Source organism: Rhinolophus sinicus, linkage group LG02 (genome assembly GCF_036562045.2).
Source record: "Rhinolophus sinicus isolate RSC01 linkage group LG02, ASM3656204v1, whole genome shotgun sequence".
Taxonomy (NCBI): Eukaryota; Metazoa; Chordata; class Mammalia; order Chiroptera; family Rhinolophidae; genus Rhinolophus; species Rhinolophus sinicus.
The window spans coordinates 91525529-91550201 of NC_133752.1; the positions used below are offsets into that span (position 1 = coordinate 91525529).

The window sequence follows — 24673 nt, forward strand, 5'->3', positions numbered from 1 at the left end:
AAAAGTCTTTCTTAGTTTTGATGTGATAAAAAAAAGTTTCACAAAGAATAACATAGTTATTTTAAATTATTAAACTGCATAACAAGAAAACAAATAAAATGAAGAGATAGGTCCGGAAAATATTTGAAGCAAATATATAAATGAAGAATCAAAATAGCACTTAAACAGTCTCTACAAATCGGTAGAGTTGCAGCAATAAGAAACTCAATTGAACACTATCTGTATTACAAATGTGATTAAGTAGAAATAGCTAATTTTTAAAGAAAATTTGCAAAAAATTTCCTCGATTTTATATATTGAAATAAAGACTAATTTATTTTCTAAATTATCAATATTGTTGTATTATCAATAACATTGAAATGAATTTATCAAACATCCTGGTAGATATGAAAGTAAACTATTTTAGAACCTGCACGACTACAAAGACAAAATCCCTCGATTTTAAAGCCAATCTAGACTCTTACTGTTGTATTAAATACGATAAAGAATAAACACGCAATTCTGTGAAAACATTTATTCAACTTAAAAACAAAACAGTAATTCATAAGACTCCTACATAGCTAGGACCTAGTGAGGTGGGAAATTTTGTGTTTAATAGGAGGGCTATCGTGACCCCTTACGGGAATCATCCTGGAAGGTGTAGAAACAAGAAGAAAGGTGAGAGAGACCAGAACCCAGAACAATGTGGCAAACTTTAAAGAGCAAGGGTTTTGGTGTCTGAAGGCTTGGACTTGGATTCCTCCCTCTGGCAGTGTGTCCTTAGACATGTCACTTCACCCTGGGAACTCCGTTTCCTCAATGGTGAAACTGAGCTACTACTAACTGTGGTGCTGCATTGCCAGGGAGACTTAAATGACGCAATTCGTGCAGGGGAGAAGGTGCTGACTTTTATCGTTGATTACATTTAAAAGTGCTCAATGAAGAGGAGCCTACTGGCTTCTCCATAGTACAGTGTCTGCTGAAATGACCTTGGCTACAAGTCTATTACATCATTAAAAGGGATTTCAAGACTTTTCTAAACCCCATCATGAAAGAATCCCTTTGGAAATACAGATGTTTCGTTTCTTTGCTGAGATCCATATCAAATAAAATCATTGAATTCAGCACTGAATTTCAAACATCAAAATTTTACCTTGAACAAAAATAATTAAAAAAAAAATTAGAATTATTAAACCACTACCCAACTCCTATGTCCATGACTATGGGGGTCCCTGAAGGATATGACTTTTTCTAATATGCAATATAATCTCTCATAAAAAAATTGCTATGCATATTCACGTGAAACGTAATACTGATTCTTACCCATGAGAGGGACATCTGTTAAGTGCACCTCAGCATGTCTGTCTGGGAGTTTTTATTTCATTTGTTATTTTCAAATTTCTGAACCGCCATCCTGATTCTTCAGCCTTATGTAGCAGGACGTGAGCTTTGCTAGGGTTCAATAACAAAGTGTCTGTAGAGAAGAAATGGCTCCCTACCCAACTCAGACAGGCATGGGGGGGGGTGCTAACAAATGTCCCCCCCCCCCAAAGAGGTCCACATCCTAATTCCTGGAACCCGTGAATATATTACCTTACATGGCAAGGGGACTTAGCAGATGTGCTTTTGTTAAGGACCTTGAGCTGGGAAGATTATCTTGGATTATCCCAGTAGACCCAATGTAATTAATTGCAAGGGTCCTTACAAGGGAAAGAGACAGAAGAATCAGCATCAGAGAAGAAGATCAAGCCAGCAGAAACAGAGATCAGAGGGATGTGATCGCTGGCTTTGAAGATGTAAAGGGGCCAGAAGCCAAAGGATGCAGCAGTCTCTAAAAGCTGGAACGGTAAGGAAACAGATCCTCCCTTCGAGTGTCCAGAGGAACTCAGCCCTGCCGACATCTTGCTTTTTTCCCAGTAAGACTCAATTTGGACTTCTGATCTCCAGAACTGTAAGATAATACATTGGTGTTGTGTTAAGCCACGAACTTAGTGGTAATTTGTTATAGCAGCCATAGGAAACTAATACAGGCACACGTAGTGTGACACCGCCCCCTGTGGGTCTGTTGCGTGTGTCTAGGTTAAGCATGGTGGAACTGCTGGAAGTAATACGGCAATGTGGTTGCCTGTGTTCATTGTGAGTTTTGCCGAAACAATGCAAAATGTGTTTGGTCTTTGCAAGTAGCCACATGATTACTGTAATTTCCTCCACCAACTGCTGCTAGGCATGGCACCATCTTCTCCAGGGAGGTATATTCTAGGACAGAACATAGAGTTCTAATTTGAGAAAGATTCAAAATCCTGGGGAGGTGAAGATATGGGATCGGAAGTGTTTCTACTTTATACAACAAGAACTTTTCATTTATTCTTAATCTGACCTTGCTTTCAAGTATGAATAATTGTCATATTATTCAGGCATTGGGACGTTTTCCATGGGCATCGTTGGGTCAGTGCTGGGGGAGCAGATGCACAGTGAGCATTCATTATGGCGCAAGGAGGAATGTTCAGGAAGGATCCTCTGTTGACTCTTCCTTTCTGAGAATCTAGAGAACAACTTAGGTCAAAAGCTGCAGTGTCCCCCGGATCCCTCACAAGGTGGGGGAAGCCTTAGATGAAAGGCTGGATGCACTAGTGGTTGATTGTACCACTCATCCTTCAGACCCGTAGCACTGAAACCCTTCCGCACTTCCTCTAGCTGTGTGAGCTTAAGCCACCTAGGTAACCTCTCTATGCCCAGTTTTCCCATGTGGTAAATGGATACAAAAATATTAGCTTAAGGGATTGGTATGAAAATTCAAAGAAAAAAATATCAAGTGCTTAGCACATAATCAGCATACCATAAATGTTAAACTATTGTTATAATTATTATGACCTTAGGGAATACCAGAATTTTGAAATGGTGAACTAATAGGCTCCTACTTATTTCTTTAAAATAATTTGTTTTCAAAATTTCCCCTACTTCCTCTGTCATATAAATGACCCAAAGGTGGCCTCAGTGTATGACCCTAAGGTGGCCCTAGGTTGTTTATTTCTTCACTGAGGGCTGAAACCTGTTAGCTCAAAAGCTGGCTGGTACCTAATTCAAATTTTTACACATCCAGTTGTTTTAAACAGAGTATAAGCAATCAGATTGTTTAGCCCATTTAGAGCTTGCCTGCTGTGCATACCCCATGGAATCTCACCCCACATCTGCTGACTGTAGATCAGATAGAGACTTACAGTTATAAGGCCCCAAGCTGCTTAAGCTGGAATTATCTTACCTGGAGGTTCCCCACCTAGCTGCTGACAAAGACATTATCCAGACACTGTATGTCCCTCTTCTGCACCCCTTTCCCTTTTGTCCTCCTTCCCTTCTGAGTAACAACCCCTATGGGCCATAGCCTCCAGATTCCTACTGTGGGGACACCCCCCTCACATTCAAATCTTCAGTCACCTGGTGTAAAGCTTGTGTGTGCCATTGCCACCTCAGGGACATACCTTCTTCCTTGATCAGCCCCCAAGTCCCTCAGACCTTCTTTCCCAACTCACATCAACTCCCAATAAAGGAACATTCAAGCATATTTTTGCTTCCCCCTTCATACGCCAAATAGAACCAAGAGGCAGAAAAGTAAATGTTACAGTTTTCCTTAGAGTGGCCCAATCTGTGACATGATATAGGAAGATTGTCAGGTATGCCAAATGTCAAATGATTATATTCTTTTCATCACACCTTTAGAAAAAGTTATGCTAAGATTTTAGGCACATCTGTTGGTACTTTCCAAAATAAATCTACCAAATGATAAAAATGAAGTCCAAATATATAAATGTAAGTTTAGAAATTCAGTAGAAAAGTCTTGCTTTGCCAGAGCCAATTTGATGGTAGAACCCAAATGAGCTATTCTTTAGAAAGGAGAAAAAATATTTATAACAAGAATAATGAGTAGAATCTTTCAAAAGGGAAAATTCATAGTACAATTATTTTACCTTTGGAACTGTCTGGTACTTAAATCAGAATAATAAAATACTCCCGTTGTCTGATAATAAAAAATGGCCAAATACACTAGTTTTTGAAGTATTTTATACCTAACCAGATGACTCTTCCCCAAATTCTCCTCTTTCTGATCTTAAATTTGAGAAGGCTGTTTTTCTGTGGCATCTATCATTCCTGTGGTGTTCTCAACTAATTAAATCAGACAGGGAAAGAAAAATGGAGATTATCTCATTCATTCCTTTTCCTCCGTGTTGCTCCATCATTAGTACAGTATTACAAGAAGATGGACTTCTACTGAAGACATCTTAGAAAAGAATGCCTATGATCTCATTTGATGTGTCTGATATTATTCTCCAAAAATTCTTCCTGTTGTCTGTTCTTTAATTTTATATCTTTCTCACTAACATCTTTTCATGGTCCCTCACTTCCCTTTCCCATTGTCCTCTCTTCCCTCCTTACTCTGTTTAGATTGCAGGATCCATCCATACATTCTCAACTGCCTGCTTCTCTCCCTCTCCAATGTTTCTGGGAAATCCCAAGCCAGACCAGATCTGACTCTCATTGACTTTGCCCTTGAATTTGAGAAGACGAACATGGTGGGGGAAAGAATCTCAACTATGGGAACTGTTTTTAAGTTCATGCCCACAAATATCAACCTATCCTCAGTACTGCCTATTAATCCTATTTCTCTGGTCACTCCACTTGAACACTCCTGGGATGACTGTTTTATATCTTCTCCCTTTTCCTCAATCTCCTCTTTCTCCCTTCTCATTCTTAGTTAATGACCTTTCTTCTAATTCCATCTGAGAAAATAGCAACTCTCCAAAAAGAACTATTCTGCAACTGTTCAATCTATTCACTGGTACCCAAATCCTCTGCCCTCCTTCCTGTCAGAGAGGGTGAACCAACTGAGTCCATCTGAACCAACCACTTTGCTTGTATAGTGGGTCCCATCTCCTCTGGCCCAACCAAGGATTTTGTTCCTACAATTATCCATGGTCTCTTTTAAAGCATCTTCTTCCCCCTGCCCTTTCCTGTAATACCTCCCATTCAAGGAAAAAATTGGCTTATTCCCACATCTTATGCGGCCATGTTTTAATTTTTCTACTCTTCGCTAGACAAAATCTTGAAAAAACTCTCCCTACTCTATGCATCAAGTTGTTTGCCTCCCCCTCTTGACTGAACTTATTTCAACAGACATTTGACCTAGTCCTTCCATTGAATCCACTCTAGTCACCAGCATCAGTGGCGTCACCTGACCAGATTTGATGATCAGTTCTCACGTTGCATGTTACCTGACTTTACTTTAGTGTTGGACAAAGCAAATTGCTTCATCTTCTTACAGAACACCACACTCTCCTCGTTTCTTCCCTTCCTCAGAGTCACTCCTACTTTTCTGATCTCTAAGAGGTGAAATGTCCCAGGAATCAGTTTCCAGACCTCCTCTCTATCCATATTTCTCTAGGACATTTCGCTGAAGCTCATGGTTTTTAAAGACTACGAGGTGAGACAATTAAGTTTGTGAATTTGTTGCAACGATGTTACTAACCTTTTTTGATATCAGAGGGATTATTCACTATGAATTTGTACCAACTGGACAAACAGTTAACCAAGTGCTGAAAAGGCTGCGTGAAAAAGTTAGATGACCTGAACTTTTTGCCAATTCATGGCTCTTGCATTATGACAATTCACCAGCTCACACAGCACTGTCTGTGAGGGAGTTTTTAGCCAGTAAACAAGCAACTGTATTGGAACACCCTCCCTTCTCCCCTGATCTGGCCCCCAATGACTTCTTTACCCAAAGAAAAAGGAAATATTGAAAATAAGATATTTTGATGACATTCAGAGTATCAAGGGTAATACAACAACAATGGTAATGCAACAACAACGTCCAATACAACAATGGCTCTGATGGCCATCCCAGAAAAAGAGTTCCAAATTGCTTTGAAGGGTGGACTAGGCACTGGCATCGGTGCATAGCTTCCCAAGGGGAGTACTTTGAAGGTGACTGTAGTGATATCCAGCAGTGAGGTATGTAGCACTTTTTCTAGGGTGAGTTCATGAACTTAATTGTCAGACCTCTTATATGCTGACTTCCAAGTTTATAGCTCAACCCAAACCTCTTTTCTTCATTCTGGAATCCTATACAAGAATGCCTACTTAACATCTCCATGTTGATATCCTGCAGGTCACTCAAAACTAATACCCCCTCCCCAAAGGAATTTTTGTTTCCTCCTCCAAGGTAACTCCTCCTTAATTGTTCCTCTTCTCAGTAAATGGAACTACCAATCACAGAAGTTGTTCAGCCCTCTTCTACCCCATTTCCCAAATTGGGATCATTCCTGGCTTCTTTCTCTTTCTGCAACAGAACATCCATCCATAGTTGTTTTGTCACCTCTGACTTTAAAATATATCTAGAACCCTACCACTTCTCAAGATTTCTTCCCACTAATACCTTAGGCCAAGCCCTTCTCTCTCACTGGAACTATTGCAATAGTCTCAAAAGTGATCTCTCCATATCCACCTTAGCCCTTTGCAGTCTCTCTACAGCAGACAAAATGCCACTTCTAAGGTATAAATTAAATTGTTCTTTTTAAAGCCCTCCAATGGCTTCTCTTCACAATTGGAATAAAATCTTGTCCTTATAGTGACCTAAGGACCCTAAATGATCAAGCCCCTGGCCACTGTCTGGGTTCCAGCCACAGGCACCTTCTTGCTATTATTCCCATGGGCCAAATACATTCCCTCTCAGGGCATTTGCCTGGATTTCTGTTTCCCCAGATGGTCACATGTCTCACTCATTTTATTCTACTGAAAGCTCACCTTTCTTAGAGGCTTTCCCTAGACAACTTACATAAAACAGAAAATTACCACCTCCCAGATCTGTCATTCTTTATCCTCCTTCACCCAATGCATGTTGACACTTTTAAATAGTAGTTACTAAATATTAATATTTATAATTTAATAATTAAAATTGGTGATATGCTTCCATTTCCATTTCCTGCCTAATTCCATGAGATAGAGACTTTGAGTTGTTTACTGGTGTATCTGCAGTATCTGGAACCAGGCCTGGTACACAGAAGGTATTTGTTGAATGAATGGAAAATTTAAGCAATTAAGTCTTAGGTGAGGCCAGTAACCCCAATTTATTTTGTCTTTCCCGAAGGCCTTTTTCTTCAACATCATCTTTGCATTTCTTCCCTAATCTATCCCCAGGGTTTTAATATTTTTTACTTAGGTTAGGTAATTCAGCATTAGACAAATGAGTAACTAATTATCTTAATGGATGTGTTTTTCGTGGACTAACATGTCAAAATTTTGGCTTTTTAAAAATTCTCGTTACCAGTTCATTTCTGCCTATTTTCTCTTTCTTAATGTGAGCACTATTCTTTATCTTTTCTTCCTTGTTTTTTTTTTTTTTTTTTTTTGCATTTATTTTCTTTAACAGGATGCGTACCTCACACAATGTGTTTTATGTATTATTCTTGATGTCTAGACTTTGGCCTGGAATTTTCAATGCCAATGAATATTTAAGGATATTTATTCATTCATTTATTTAACCAAACAACCAATATAAAAATCTTATTAACCATTTACTAAAAGCATAATTTGAAAAGGACCCAGAAACAGTAAGACCATCAGTTTGTTTTCAGATTTGAGAGTAGTAGAAAACAAAATTTAGCAATCTGGGAGAATATTTTCATGGAAGTGTCAACAGATTCTTAAGCGAATCTACCAAAAATTTGGCTCTAAAAGATATTGTCTTACTTTGTTCTTAAATGGAAATTTTGGGGTTGTGTGGAAGTATCTAAAGTTTTTCTCCAGTGAATACATACATACACGGTCTTTGCTACACCACCAGCCCATTTTCATCTCTCTTTAGCTAGCATCTACCACACTGCCTCATCTTCTTGATTAAATGGAGTCTATTAAAGTAGTCTTTTCATCTTCTAAATTAATTAAATAAATCTGAAAACACTCAGTTGCCTATCAGGATAGAAAAGAATGAGACTACATGCTTTCCTTTGAGGATAAGATGAACTTTAAAAGAGCACGTTGAAACTATAAAATATAAAGTGAACACAAGGTGATATTAGTACTTAAGATAGTAGTCTATTTCTAGATAGTTTACTAAATGAGTTTGATCATCTAGTCTAATATAGAAATTTAGTAAATTTTGATGTAGTTCCATGTCTTCTGCATACAAATAGACAAACATTTTGCTTTCTCCCTTTCAGCTCCCATTGATGTCTAAGCTTCCAAAAACAGTCTCAGAGAAATGTGGAAATTGGCCAGTTTAATGATATGCCACAAGGCAATTAGTGTTTGACTATTTGAACACATCTTGTCTAACTAGTTCCTCAGGCCAGTATGCTCACCCTCCATTTTATCTCATCTGTTTTGTCCATTCTGTGTGTGGAGAGCTCCTCAGCATGCAGTGATGCTGGAACAGACTTTTACCTTTGGACAAACTAAAGACTTAAGATAGGCAGATACTTGTGACCCCCATAGAAACCTTAATGTAGAACCAAAACCAAGGCAAATTGGTTTTGAACTAGACCACATTTATCTTTAGTTTCCTTTATTTTTATTTCTCCATCTCTGCTATCTTATGCCCTCATCCAAAGACTCAATACCATGAAGACTTAAGTATCAACTCCCCCCAGCTGTGTTCTTATTCCCAACGTGTCCCTTCACTGAAACTACCTCCCTCCTCTTCTTCCCATTCTCTGCAGTTTCCCCAGTGTAATTAGGTGTTCGAAAGAAAGCCATTTGCTTTTTGGGGGAATATTGGGGGACAGTATGTTTCTCTAGGGCCCATCAGCTCCAAGTCGTTGTCCTTCAATCTAGTTGTGGAGGGCACAGCTCAGCTCCAAGTCCAGTCGCTGTTTTCAATCTTTAGTTGCAGGGGGCACAGCCCACCATCCCATGCGGGAATTGAACTGGCAACCTTGTTGTTAAGAGCTCACGCTCTAACCAACTGAGTGATCTGGCTGCCCCAAGTGGTTTTATCTTCTATTGTACATCTAGCTCGACTATTGGTAAATTAGATAGATCTGTGTTAAACTACCCACATAAAATGACTCTTAAGGTCACTGTCATCTAATACAGAGACTGCCAAAAATATGTATACACATTTTAAGGAAGGAAAAAAAACTACATTAAAATTGTAATACAATGAATGACACTAGCATTCATTTGATTAACGCCATCTTTTGAGTGAAAGTCATACTACATGTTGCTACCAATTCAACTTCAAAAAGTAATACATCGATAACATCTCTTAAAACGTGTATTTTTTTTGGCAACCCCGGTGTTTATAAAAAGCTCATCAATGAGGAACAATATTCAGTGGGATTGTTTGAAGGACACAGAGTTTATCACTGTCTAAAACTCTGGAGCCCTGGAACGTTTTATGTAGGACCTGACCTACCAGTTCTTCAAATATTTGGGAGGATTATCTTCTGAAACCGTGTTCAACAGATGCATTTTTAGGGGCTTTATTTTTTTTTCTGCATGAATTAATATGTCAACTCTTATGAAGCTAGTTTTGTTAAATTGTATAATCTTGGAAAATAAACATTTCATTCAGGTAAAATAAATAAATAAGCATTAAAAAACAAACAAACAAACAAACAAAAACTCTGGAGACCCCAATGGTTGGGAGCAAGAGCTGTGAAGTTCAACAGATCTGGATTCAAATCCTATTTCCACCTTGACTGAGTTGTTAAACTCTTAAGTCTGTTCCCTTGTTTGTAACCCTGGGATAAATAATAACAGTACCTCCTTGATAGTTGATATGAGGATTAAAGGAATAGTGCTTACTGAGTGCTTCCATCAGTAAACCTTAGCTCTTTTTATGATCATTGGTGCTGTTACTATTTGTGGGTCAAGCCAGATCTTTAAGGAATTGGGTATCGTGGCTCGCCCATACCCCCCTCACGCCCCGTGGATTGTTTTATTGAATGTTGCTATGGTGTGAAATTTTGGTTTCCAAGGAAGGTCATCTCAGAGGTAGCTCTTTAAAAACCACGGTGGCATTTACCATAAGGGATGTCGGCAGGAGTGCTGTTTATCACTTTACACAATGTTCCTTTTTACGGGGACCTCCAGGAGAATTCAGTGTCTGGGGTTCATTCTTCTCAGCATTTGGTTTATTTTAAGCTCATGGACAGTAAGTTACATAACTGACCGAATTTCCCTTTTTGAGTTGGCTGCTAGAAAGCTGAGAGCCAAATGTATGGCTCATTTGTAAGAAGTGCATCAATTATTATGGGATGCATTTCAAGCTTCATTTCTGCCTCCATTTTATGTCCCCATCTTTGTTACTCTTTTTTTTCTCTTTTAATCCTTGTTTTGTTTCATGTGTTTAAATGTTATTTTAAAATCTATTCTTGTAAATTGCCTTAAATTATTTCTGAAGCAAGATGAGGGACTAGGTAGACAGCTGCATAGAGATAAAATAAAGTTTTAAATAATTGAACTCGTGTAAATGACTATAGCTTCTATATGTGAGAGATACTTTTCTAAGAAGATACTTGTTAGTCAAATGAGTTTTCCAGCTGGTAAACTTTTCAAGAAAGAGGAAGGAAGAAGTTCAAGGGTGGGAATATTTTGCAGAAAGGTAAGGGTGGTTTGGGAAACCAGCAGAAAGAGAACCACTGAAAGGCAGACTGACAATGGCTCAGGAGGGAAAAAGTGGCCTTTGTGTAACTGGATTAGTTGATCAATTAATTATTGTGTACTACCCCAGGGTCAACTTATAAAAATAATTTTTACCTTTCGTAGAGAACATCAGAAGACCGGGGACTCAGGAGTCAAACTCCTGGATAGAAATGCTGGCTCTTCCATTTTCTTGGGCAATTTACTTCTTAGTGTCAGATTTCTGTGTTTGTAAAATGAAGATAAAAGCAGACCTCATATGGGTCGCAGGAAAATCAAAGAATAATCTCTGTGAAGAGTCAGTGCAGGTTGGGTATCATTCTTGACCTTTCCACGTGCATCGTAGGTTTATGCATGAAATGTTACACTATGAATAGTGTGCCTTGCCTTTTTTCACCCAAGTGTCAGTGATTTCATTCTCATATACATGTTGCATTTCCTTGTGGCAATGATGAGTGAAATGAGCTGATCAAATGTGTCCTCTGAAAAAATAGTGTGGAGTGGAAAATGTTAAGCATGAATTGGTTGGCCGTTCACCTTCCTTATTCTCCACCTCCTGTAATAAAGAGAATTTTGCCTCTGCCTAGTCAGTGTTTCTTCTTCTGTCAGCATCTAATAATGTTCATTACCATACAAAACTTAAGAGTTTGGAGAGAGAGAGAGAGAGAGAGAGAGAGAGAGAGAGAGAGAGAGAGAGAGCTGGAGACGTAGAATAAAAGGGGCAGGGTTTTGTTTGCCGGAATTCCTTGTTCAGAAGGCAAATAATGAGTGAAATAAGGAAAATAGAAAGAAAATTTAAAAAAAATACAGAAGTGAAGCATATCTATCAAATATGATGGTGGGAATGTAGGCTGAGGGAGAGAGATTCAGGAAGCTGAGAGTCTGGGCGACAGTTTTTTGATGTTTGTGTTTGTGTTGGAAAGTGGGGACAGGCTGTATGTAGCTTAGGGTAGGAGAGAATGGGGAGGGAAGGAGGGCATTTTTGATTAGTGTCGCTGTGGGTTATAGGATTTTCCCTTATGTTCCTTGAGCTATGCAATGAAAGCTGGGCTTGATTTTTCAATTACTTTTTGTTGTTGGGTTGCATTTCTTTCAATATAACTGGGCCGTAAGAGACCTGGGATTTATTAGGGTTACATAGTTTTCTCTCCATTTTGATTGTAGCTTGTGTATTCTAACTCTATAACCCCAAATATGTTTTAAACATCGCATTTAAGTCTTGTACACATGTCACGATTATTACTCATTTTGAAAGGATGGCATCTTTCCCTAGCACACCACATGTAGTTATTTTATTCTGTGGTCTGTGTAAAGGTGGTGAATAAGCCAGCGGTGCCACTGTCATTACTGAGGAGAAATGCCTGGTGGTTGGTCTGAAGAAAAAAAAAAAGTAGATAAAAAGAGAACCCAGACACCTTGGTGAGAAATAAAAGACAGAGAAAGAGAAGTTATCAATCTGCAAAAGTTGGAATAAAATAGAGTGGTGATTTTGGGGACGGGGGGAGAGAAGTAGATTCCATAGAAGATGAAAGGGGCCCGATAGAAATGATGTCTAGGAGTTGAGGGAGAGAAGTGAGGGCTGACCAAGAAGAGAAGCAAACTGGAACTACCCTGAAAATTAAGATTTATCGTGGATTGTGCTGTAGGAGACTGAACTTCACTACTGGATGGAAATATCCAGAATGAAGAGAAGTTAGGAATTTGTGTCTTTTACATTGTTTTTTGTTGTTTTTGTTGTTTTTTCTTTTCCTTTCTGTTTTCTGTACTCGCACGTTATCTATTTTTATTTCCTAAGTATGTCATGAATTCACCCACTTCTCTTACCTTTCACCACCACCTTGGTACAAGATGCCATCATCCTTTACTTGGATAATTACTGCAGCTTCCTAGCTGGTCGCTGTGCTTCCTCTGTGGTCCAGCTCTACCACCAAAATTTGTTTTAAATGATACAAATTTGGTCCCGCCTCTAAGCCATGTGAATGGAATCCCACTATTCTTAGTACAAAGCTGAAAATCCTCAGCTCGGTCCTCCCGATCTGGCCGTCATCTGCCTTTCTGTCCTCGTCTTGTCCCACTCTCCCTCTCACTTTATCCTCCAGCTCTTTCAACACAGCATTCTCCCTTCTGCCACAAAGCCCTTTGTAAATAATGTTTCTTCCACTGGGAATGGCTGCTATGTTCCGTCCCCCTGCCTCGTCTCTCTTACATGTGGTTAAGCGGTTAAGGCCTTCCCACTCTGTAGACCTTACAATAACCCTTCTCAGGGAAGCCTTATCTGACTCCTCTAATTCTAGAAGGTATCTGTTGGCTATATAAATCTTATTATTTTACACTTTCTTTCAAAGAACTTACCGATTTGTACTTGTATATTTATGTGATTACTTGATTCGACATGTCTTTCCCCCTGGATTTTCACCTCCCTCTAGTCAAAGACCATGGCTACTTGACTTGTCCTTTCATCGCTAGTGCCTGGCAGACACATGGCACATGGTAAGTTGCGCTCAATTGATGTTATTATTGACCAAATGGACGAATGTAGACACTTGGTCCTTTTTGGAATTTGCATGTACTGAAATTAGTGAGAAAGTTTTTGGTGCACTTAAGAACACTCGGCTGTGAATGGTTGCAATTGTAGCAACATACTCTGAAGGAAGAGTTTAATGAGTATGTAGTCTGGATGGGGTACTCGTTTCCTGAAACCAGAGCCACAAAAAGAGACACAAGCACTCAGGCAGAGTCAGCCCTGCCGAGGGCCTTCAGTTCTACCACAGAATTTCTCTAGATTGGGTTTTATTCTTTGTTATCAAAGAGTTTTCTTCCCAAAAGAAGCACTTCATCCAATGGTTAACATCCACTGTGTACTTTCTCTCTCCTAACAAATAGTAACATAGAAAGTGAGTAGTAAGTAAACACCCATCCTCATACTTGAGAAAGACTGCCTGAAATAAATCTCTTGGACGTTAAAAATCCCTGGTATTGACCTCTTAGGCCTTTATCTACAATCACATTTAATTTGCTGCTTTTGTCATTCTACCTCTCATGGTCACTTTTTAATATTTCACTGGTAATATATCTCACATTATAACAAAATAGCAAATCTAACAATCCATTAGGTTTGTGATTTAGCTGCATGAAACAAACAGCGAGTTTTACTGACTTAATTATTTAGTAGAAATTTATTGCAGCCAACTACAGAAGTTCAAAAGCTTCAGATTTCTCACTAATGTAGAACTGTTGACTAGATTTTTTAAACCAAACAGTCTGGAGATTTTTCCCCCCGTCTTAATAAAATAACCGATATTTTCACATTTACTGGCTTCAATAATTCTGTATGCCCTACAAGCTAAAGTCTAAATTCTTTGCTGTGGTTTTCAGAGTACTTCACAGTCTAGTGGCAGCCTGGTGTCCTGACTCTGAAATCTCTTCCTTTTTTCCCTCTCCCACACCCCTACCTCCTTCACAGTCTTTGACTCTGTGAATTCATCATTCATTCCAGAAACACTTTGAGGTACTTTTGAAAACGCAGGTTTAACTTCTATCCTGAGGGCAAAATAAAAGTGACTTAAACAATCCAGGAGTTTGTCTCTTTTTCACATTACAATCCACATGTAAGCAACACAGTCCTAGGAACTCAGACTCCTTCTGTCTTGTTGCTCTGTTCTCCTGAACTTACAGCTTCCTTCAGCGTAAGTGGTGGTTCCAGCTCTGGGCTGTGCCTCTACACACAAGCCAGCAATAAAGGGAGAAAGAGAAAGGGGGAGGCACATGACTGAGATGTCGGCACATGTTATTTCTGTTCCTATCCTATTGAACAGAATTTGGTCACATGGACATACCAAGTTGCAAGAAAGGATGGGATATTTCCCCAGCAGTCCCATGTCCATGTCTGTTCCTACAGATTAAGTAAAGAATGGCTAATAAAGGGGACAGCTATGTATCTTTGTAATACCTACTATGTGTGTATTACTACGCTAAATGCTAGGGACATAGAGATAAATAAGGACTGGATTGAGGGGAGAACCCAATTTAGTTTGAGGGATTTGGGGTCTATCCCTGTCATCTGAATATATGATAAATATTTATATACATTCTTCTAGTATAGTCGCTATAAACAGCATTTATTCTGTATATAATCTTCTGTGCTTTTGTATTTGCTACCTGATTGCCTGGGAGCATTTCTGCCCCCATTTCTCTCTGGCTATAATTCTACCCACTTTGCAAAGGCCTAACAGTTCCCACCTTTGTGAAGTTTGTAGTGTTCTTTCTGGGCATAGTTGAGAGTTGTGTCACTGGGGTTCTCATAGCACTAAAACACTGTGTTCTCTTTCCTCTGTTTTGTTATAAGTGCCTAGAGACATGCATGGACTGTGTTTTATTTTGTTTCCTGTCCCCAGCACCTAGCACAGTGCTGGGCAGATGGAAGGTGCTCAATAAGTGTTTTCTGAGTCAGATTAGTTCTTAACATCCTTTTCTTGTGGATTCTTCCGTGGCAAGGTGGGTGGATTCGCTGGTGAACTAGCGATCGCTCTCAGAATATGTATAATAATATCATAGTTGATAAAAAGTTTAGAGAATTAGAAATCATATTCAGAATCATAGGGGAGATAACGTTTCCGGTGTTTTCATCATATTCTGAGTTCATTTGTATTCTTTTTTTAAAAAATTTGGTTATTCTCGTAAATGTGTCCTCGTTGATGTTGACGAAACGTCCTTAATAAAAAGTTGTTCAAATTATGGGCTCTCTTATGTTACTGTATTTCTCACTGATGTTTCTTTAAAAAACCAAATTGAAATCCTACCTACTAGAAATATATCTTGCATGGTCTAGAAAATGTTGAATATTTTCCAGGACTTCCTTCAAAACCCAATCTGCAATGTGATTCAGAAATTCTATTTTACTTTCAATTTATGATGTAAGCACGAAAGTAACTTTATTGTCCATGAATAGTCTGTCCATATTTTCCTTTTGGACCTTCAAATACATGGAAGATTAATTAGTATATGATTAAGCCACAGATAATTCACAGCCTATTTAAATTATATAAATTACTGGGTGTTAGTAATATGGATGCTTATGTTTCATATAGACAAAACACTTCTCTGTTTGGGGCCTCTGTTACTTTATTAGTCAAATAAGAACATTGAACTAAGGCAAGAATTTTTTTCAGCTCTGATAGCCTCTCAGACTATTAATACTATAACTTTATTACTTTAAATCATAGTTATTACTTTAAATCATAGGTTTTAAGGAAATGTTGGTAGTGTTGAGAATGAATAGGCTTTCAGTTTCCGTGGACCTACATCTGAGGTCATTTTAATAACCTCCTGGTGGGTCATCTTAATCTGAGACATTAAATAGTTAACATATCCTCAGGTGGTGACAGTACATGGATTGACATGGGCGTGGGGGTAAATGTGGATCGATGGCTGTGGCACTAAAAGTCTACATGAATCATTGATTACTAGAATGACTAACATCATACAAATTAATAGTTTCTTCCCCAAATGTTTTAATAATTCATCTTTTCAGGTGTAACATATACCAGCCTTTTAGGAAGAATGTTATGATCAGCTCAGTCTCTGCAAACCATGTCTTTAGAGAAGGACATAAATTATAGGATACAAGGCATATTCATGTGTAGGGTCTCATGCTTGGGAGGCAGCTATATTTAGTTTCTTGTATCTAAAATCATAGGTGATATAGTACCTAATTAGTCAATTAGTTCTGACTCGGATTAGATTTGCTTGCCGGAGTTATGTTTATTGAATGTGCTTTAATGTAGAAAATGAATATTTGGCAGTGGGGGGGGGAGAAAAAAACAACTATGTTAGCTGCAGTGATCGAGGGAGTGGGGTCCTGAGGCCACTCCAACAATCCTTCCTACAATTCATGTGAAACACGTAGTACAAGACAAAGCATCTGACAGTTGGGAGGGTGGTTCTGTGGTCCTAGGAATCCAGAGTGAATTAAAGTCTAGACTCTGTCGTTTTTCAGGGTAAAAGGTGGAGGGAGAATTGCAGATCAGATATGCCCCAAGTGTTACCGAGGGAACACTGAGCAGGGATGCTGCTGCCAGTCTGCCTGGGAGGGAGGAAAGCAGTAACGGAGGTCTGCAGCAGGAGCAGCAGTGTGCTCAGAAGCAGTAACACGGACAGCAGCAGGAGTAGGCCTCCTCTTGCACAAAGCAGGAAACTGCAGCCCCGTGAAATGCAAGATCCTCTGATGTTCGAAAATCTCCCGAGTTGAGAATGGCTACTGTAAAAAACGTTGCCAAGAAACTCTAATGATCCAGCCCATCGTAACCATGCGTTAGCACTAGTTACTGCAGGGAAATGAATGATACTTTGGGTAGATTTCTGGTCCATAGACAACTCTCTGAAGAAGAAGAGAGCAAATTACCTGCAAAAGAAAAACAAGGACCCCAAAGTTTGGGCATGCCTGCCAGAACGGTGGTGTTTTTAGAAACTACCTAGGAGGCAGAAGCTAAGTGTTGATTTGCCCATGCCTCTTACCTGGAAGCCGAAGGTGGGAAGAAATGGACAGTGGCTCTCATGAGAAGACAAGGCACAGTGCAGCTCGGTGAAGCCACACGCTGACTGCGTTCTGCACCGCTCTTCATGCAGTGCTGTGGGCTGGTGCATCGGCGGCGAGCACGGGTGTCCTATGTAAGTTTCTATTGCTGTAGAATTGCAGCGAGGGGCTGAAAATACTATGCGTGTCTGTCTGGTGCATGTTGCCTCTTTCAGATGTTTTTAATCCCTGTGCTGAGGCTCAGCCAGAGAATCAATCATTTGTACAACGAGTTTGCAAGGTACCTGAGATATATGAGATGCTGAGATTTTTCCAGAGATGTTTTTATATGTCTTTAGTGCTGTGTTACTTTGATAAGGTGGGCAGTAACTTGCACGGGGGATTGTTTGGAAAGTCCATTGTCTCAGAGATCTGTATCAGTACAAACCAGTTGATATTCTCTTTTATCTAGAATAGTCCTGTTCTCATACCTGAATTGTGGCATGAAAAAAAAAATTCTTTTTGAGAGAAATACAATGGAGTTTGTCAAATTAAAGGTAGCCACAGAGGCTACCAGTAAATCCTATTTTGAACAGCTTCAGAAAAATAATAGATCGTAATCGTTTGATGGATGACACAGCTGTTGCATTGATGCCAGCATTTATAGCAGCTTTCTCATTCTGTGATTATTTCACTGAAATAGACCTTATTTCATGGACCTGCCGTGTTTTGCAAAATGGCTGTCTGAGTATTAAATTCTACAAGGCAGGCTTACACAAACACTGAAGTATCACTACTTAAAATGATTGGATGCTAATTGAAATATGCTGTGCAGTATGCTTGCCGACAAGCTCTGAAGAAGCGCTTGCTTTATTTTCATACTCCTTTTGCACGCGGTCACCTTATTTTCCAGGGAGTGATGTGAAAGGGAACAAGAGGTTTATGCAGGCTGGCCAAACTGCAGTGCTGAATTGCTTAACACTGGTTGGAGAGTCCTGGCTGCAAAACAAACAGACAAATCTACAAAGAGAGCTAATCAATACTTAAGCGTAGCATCTAAAGAAATCTGTGACCTTGGAAAATTGGCCACTAGAACAGATATATGTGACACTTCCAGGACAAACAAGGTCAAAATCTGATATGATCTCAATCATAAAGTTGGAGAGAAGGGGTGGGAGGGTCGGGAAGGGATAACTACATTCCTATCAAATCTTAAAAATCATATTCAATTTTATTGAGTAAGTAAAAGCCTAAAAAGATCCTTTAATTAATGGTTTTTGTGATTGTTACATATTCTGTGCCATTTGTCTTTTGAATGCAACAGTTGACACGTAAGAAGTAAATGTCCTACTGAGGTAGCCAGCAAAGATTTTTAAAGACGACATCTGCATGGGTAGGTGTCTAAATTTTCCAACAGAAAAATTGATTGCTTTTTAATAGGAATTGAGAATAAGTGTTACAAAGTTTTTAAAGTGCAAAATGATCCACATGAAGAAAATCTTAAAAATAAAGTTTTGAAATTTAAAATCCTTATTTTTATAATATAATGAAGACTGACAATTCCATAGCTTTTTGAATTTCTGTTTACTCTTATATAATGAATTCGAAGACATCTATGGTTGTATAATCTATTGAATAGAGGAATTCTGAAGTAAGTCCTCAAATAAAGCAATAATTTTTACCCTACTTATTTCTGCCCTTTTCCTGACATTGAACATGTAAATAAATAGAAGAGACAGCTTAATCTGTATTTTTTTGGAATCTTGGCTGGAAGGTTAGAAGATTTGATTCATCTGCTAATTCTCAAACTTTTTTTACCCTGTTATTTTGGTTAAGGAACCACAAAACACATAGATTAACTATATTTTAAAGATAAAATAAATCCATATACCTTGGTTACTAGTAATACATTTTTCTTTATTTTAGAACATTTATCTTGGGAACTTTAACCTGTAACCCACCTGCTGCTGTTTTAGCGTCTTTTCTTTGACAGTTTAATATATGGGTTGCAATTTTCTTTATAGAGAGCCAACCCAAAGCCGTAGGGATGTTCAATCTGACACCTTTCACTTCCTTGGAGGAAAAGAACCTACTGTGTACAGTATTGGCAGTGAGATCTCTAATTTGCCTATAAAGCAGACCATACATGGAATCTAGAAGCTGCTCAGTGAACAACCAGGTGGATAGTAGCACAAAGAGCAGCCACACACTGTGCGTCGTACTAGTGATTGGGGCCTTTCCCGTTAAATGTCCAGTAAGTGGACTGGCCTGGTGTCCTTTCTCAAATCTATTGTCCATTTTAAAGGAGTGATGAGTAAGATCATTCCAGTACTAAATGCCAACTAAAGTTTAGAAATTAAAGGTATAATTTAAAAGCAAATGTGATGTAAATGTGATGGAAAGAGAGAGAACTGACTCTGGATGGTGACACGCGATGTGATATACAGATGCTGTATTACAGAACTGTACACCTGAAATCTATGTAACTTTACCAACAACTGTTACCCCAATAAACTTCAATTAAAAAAAAGGAAATGTATGTAGTATATGCACTAGTTATAACCTAGAAATCAATCGATACATGCACATATCTCAGTCCTTCACTAGTTCTTACATCCTTTTTTAGTATGAAAGCTTTCTTTAGGATTCCTCCTACTCTAACATTGTCTCTCAGGAAGAATGTGAAGGCTATGTGGGCTTTGAATTAAGTTATGCACATATGCCATAATGCTTCATTTCTAGGGTTTTGCCTTGCACAGCTGCCCTCTTTATCAGGTTCCCTCCTTTCACTTGTGCAATGTTACCTTCATGTTCAAAAATTGTTCTGTGAGCAGCGGGCCCTCCCTGTAGGCTGTGACCCCTCTCTTTCTCTATAGGACACGATGCATAAGCCTCTCTTTTTGACATTATTATTAGAACCCATGATCTAGTCTTCATTATTTTGTCGACCCCTAACAATTGTTCTTTTAGAACCCAGCTTCCTATCTCAAGAAGAAACATCCTATTATTACCTAAACAGTCTTGCTGTTTTTATTTTATTAAATGGCATGAAAATCTGTCAGCTGAGTAAATATTCTTAAACTTAAAGGGATATATATATATATATAAATATATATATATATATATATATATATATATATATATATATATATATATATATATATATATATTTATAAGCATGGTAAACTCTGTGTGCTGCTCTGTTAAAACATGTCTAAAATATTGGCATTTGCATGCATGGGGGAGCAGCGATTGATACTCTTTCTGGAAAACTTTTTATTGAAGTATCACATACATGCAGAAAAATGCAGAAATCATGTGTTAAGCTTGATAAAGGTCCACGAAGAGAACGGATCTGTGTAACCAACACCAACACCAAGAACCAAGCAATGTCAACATGCTTGTCATCCCTTCCACTCACCCATTGCCGGCCCCCTCCTCTGGGTACCCCCTAATCTGACTTCTAACAGCATTTCCCAGTGTTATAGAAATGGACTCGTACAATATACATCCTTTTTTCTCCTGCTTCTGTGGCTCATCATTGTATTTATGACATTAATCCATATGCTTGGCTGTGTTGTAGTACATGTAACTCTCATTATCATGGTTGTGTAGTATTCCATTATATGACTATATCATAATTTCATTATCCATAGCACTGTCAACAGGCATTTGGGTAGTTTCCAGTTGGGACTATTATAAATAGTGCTGCTAGAAACATTTGTGATGTCATTTTGTGAACATGTATGGATTTCTACTGGCTATAAATCTAAGAATGAAATTACCAAGTCACATGTGTGTGTGTGTGTGTTTAGCTTCAGTTGATGCTGGTAAACAGCTTTCCAAAGTAGTCTATCAATTTAGAGTCACCAAAACTTGGTGGTGTCATAGTTTACATTTCAGCCTATCTGGCGTGTAAGTACCCCATTATGGTTTTACTTGGCATTTTTTTCTGATGACTGATAAAATCGAGCACCTTCGCATATATTTATCGACCATATCGACCTCTTTCATGAAGTACCTGTTCAAGTCCTTGCCTCTTTTTCTATTAGGCTGTCTTTTGAGGCATTTTATTCACACACACATACACACACACACAACTGACAAAAAGAAAAGCAACTGGTCAGTAGCATAATGAAATGGTTAGAACAAGCAACTACATATGACATAATTAGAATGTGGAATCAGGCTGACCTGGGCATGATTCTTGGTGTTATGTTGTTGTTTGTTTTGTTTATAGTGTTGTGACAGTGGGAAATATTGTGTGATAGTGGAGATTACTTTTTCTGAGTCCCAATTTCCTCATGTACACAATCGGGAGAATAGTAAAAGCTTGAAGGTTTATTTTAAGAGTTAAAATGAAATAATGTTTGTCAGCACTAGCCCACTGCCAGATACACAGTAGTTTTTCAAAATTGGAAGTCACTGTGAAATGAGATCATGAGATATTCTATCTCCTACAATACAAGAGAGTACTAGGGGATGGTTGACAGGAACTCTAAACTGGCTGGGTGATTAGTCGCCTGTATTAGTTACTTGATATTAACACATTGTTTGTGGGAAATGAGTAAACTCATCATATCGCCTCTAGTTGGAACCGGCAAAAATTTTGCAAAGTAAATAAATAGAGACCTCTTTTTAAACTAAAACACTGAAAGTTTCATAGAAAAATATCAAATAGATCGAAAGATATGAATATTTTACGGAAAGTCTAATTTTGGCGAGAAAATGTCAAAAAAGCCCCGCGTTACGACGCGATTTGGCGGGAAAATGCCCGCTTACAAAGTGTTAATAGTCTTGAAAATCTTTGGTAAATGAGTTAGATAGAGGAGGATGACCTAGTCTATATACGAGCACACTGTCCTTAGCATATGATTACTTCTGAACTTTTCAAGCAGGTAAATGTAATAAGATAACCAAATATTACTTTTGCATATGTTATAACTTCTGAGCAATTCAGTACTCTAGTTCAATTCTGATTGTTATGGTTGATGCTCAATTACATAGCCTTTCAAAGTTTATAAAATACTTTTAGCCTCATCATTTCATTTGACATTCAAGCAACCTTTAAGAGTAGGCAAGGCAAATGATGATATCACCATTTTATAGAGGAGAACACTGCAAATGAGAGAAATAACTACACTGACAGTGGCCACAGAGTGTAGTGGCCAAGCTGAGACTGAAACTGTAATTTATTCCTGTTCCATGTACAACGTTTTGTTTATCTTGTTTGGAATGTATTTCTAAGTTTAAATAATGGGGTTAAAATTATATTTAATTAACATTAAAATTTTGTACTGCATCTGAGTTTAAAAATCAATCATCATGGAACCTGGGAAATACTTAACTGCCAGTTGGAGATTTTTGGTTAGTAGAATTGTAGGTAATATACCTTTTTGAATTATAGTTCTCTCACAACTCATACTTTTTCCAAATTATCAGAATTGTCATACTAGTTAAAATAAGTTTAAGCTACACACTTGTTATATCTACCTCATAAAATATGTTTAATGGTAAATTAGTTTTTAAAGAGGTTTTGGTGGCATCAGTTCTATTCCTCCACAGATATGGGAATAACATTCAGACATATAGTGGGTTTAATATATATGATATACCATACATCACTTGGAGCTTTTCCAGTTATGTCTTAAGTCCTTGAAAGATGATATTTGGCTTTTAAGACCCGTGTCCTTTAAAGTCATATATATATATATATATATATATATATATATATATATATACACACACACACATATATATGTGTGTGTGTATATATAAATGTATATATTTGTGTATATGTATATATATAAATATATATGTATATATTTGTGTATATGTGTGTGTATGTATATATATATATATATATATATATATATATATATATATATATATGTATGTATGTATATGTATATATATATATATTTTTTTTGCCGTGTCTCCTCTTAAAGGTATTTTCTCAAAAGACTGCTGACTTTTCAGGTTTGGGACTGCCTGTGATCCTAATACTTTTAATTAAGGCCATATTCAAACCCTCAATTTACCCCATTAATCCTATCAAAATCGATCCTATCAAAGCTTTTCTCACTTATGCTCACTTTTCTAGGATGTGAAAATATCCATAAGAAGATATATGCCTATGTCAGAGTGGACTTCAGCTTCAGAAATAACAACCATGAGTGTTTAAAATATTTTACAATGAAAATATTACTTGATGATTTAATTTTTCAGAGCTTTAAATTTGCTTTCATTCTAAGCTTCTGTACATGAGGACATTTTATTACTAGAAAACATGCCTATAAATGTTAAGAAGCACAGAGGGGGAAGATGAGATGATGTTAGGAGTTTGCAGCCTCTGGGTGTGTATACAGAATGATCTCGGTGATGAATTTTCAGGGGCATAGCAACCTCCAGTTGCTTTAAAGCCTTCTCAGTACATCCCCAGTTATCACTCATTGCTTTCTCTTCCCATTGGAGAGGCAGTTTGTTTGTTTACTTACTTATTTTTAGGAAGATAGAATAAAAAAAAAGTTTTTCAGCTTTCTTGAGCCATAATTGACAAATAAAATTGGAAGATACTTAAACTGTACATTGGGATGATTTGATATATGTATACATTATGCAAAGATTCCTCCTATCTAGTTAACTAACATAGCTATCGCCTCAGATACTTATTTTTTGCTTGAACATTTAAATTCTACTCATCAAATTTCAGTGATGCAAAACAGTGTTATCAGCTGTAGTCACTGTGTGATTCATTGGAACCTCAGACGTTATTTATCTTAGAGATGAAAGTTTGTACCCTTTTACCAACCTCTTGCTCTTTCCTCTACCCTCTTAACCCCTCGTAGCCACCATTTTACTCTGTTTCTATGAGTGACTTTTTTTGATTCCACACATAAGTGAGGTCATACAGTATTTGTCTTTCTCTGACTGACTTATTTCACTTAATATAGTGTTCTTGGGGTTCATCCATATTGTTGCAAATGGCAGGATTTCCTTCTTTCTCAGGCGGAATAATATTCCATATGTATATACCACACATCTTTATCTAGTCATCCACTGATGGACACTTTGGTTGTTCCCATATCTTAGCTATTGTGAATAATGCTGCAGTGAACATGGGAGTATGGCGTGGCTGTTTAATATATGAATGACGGACTCGGAGCAGAGGCCTAAAATTTGTACACTGTAGATCCTTGGGCAAGTCACTCCATCATGCTGTGTCTCAATTTCCTTTTCTGCTAAACAATAGAATCTTACTAGTACATTTGCTGTAAACGTTACATGTATTAACTATGAAAACGCTTGGCACAGAGTAAGTATTTAATTAAGTGTAAACTATTTAATCATTTATTATTCCCACCTCCCTCTGCATTTGAGCACTGCTTCTCCTATGGTAAGCAAGTTACTGAAAAAGAGCCATCACTTTTGCAAGGATGGATTTACTGTTTTAAAGAAAGCTTTTGTAAAGTATCTACCCAAAAAAATCTGAAAACATTTAGAGATAAAGACACGTGTGCTCCAATGTTCATTGCAGCTTTGTTTACGGTG

The 24673-nt window shown here is 37.9% G+C and overlaps 1 protein-coding gene across 5 annotated transcripts in view; it reads left to right on the forward strand.

Annotated features, from left to right (window-relative positions):
- Positions 1-24673, forward strand: part of CACNB2 (calcium voltage-gated channel auxiliary subunit beta 2) — a 327268-nt gene that overhangs the window by 86114 nt on the left and 216481 nt on the right. Inside the window, exon 1 of one of the 5 annotated variants that reach the window (XM_019752076.2) lies at positions 16691-17277. The exons of the other annotated variants lie outside the window; for them this stretch is intronic. Within the exon in view, the coding sequence (XP_019607635.1) occupies positions 17230-17277 (48 nt within the window). The 5' untranslated portion in view covers positions 16691-17229. Of the gene's footprint in view, positions 1-16690; positions 17278-24673 lie in introns of those variants that run through there. 5 annotated transcript variants of the gene reach the window in all.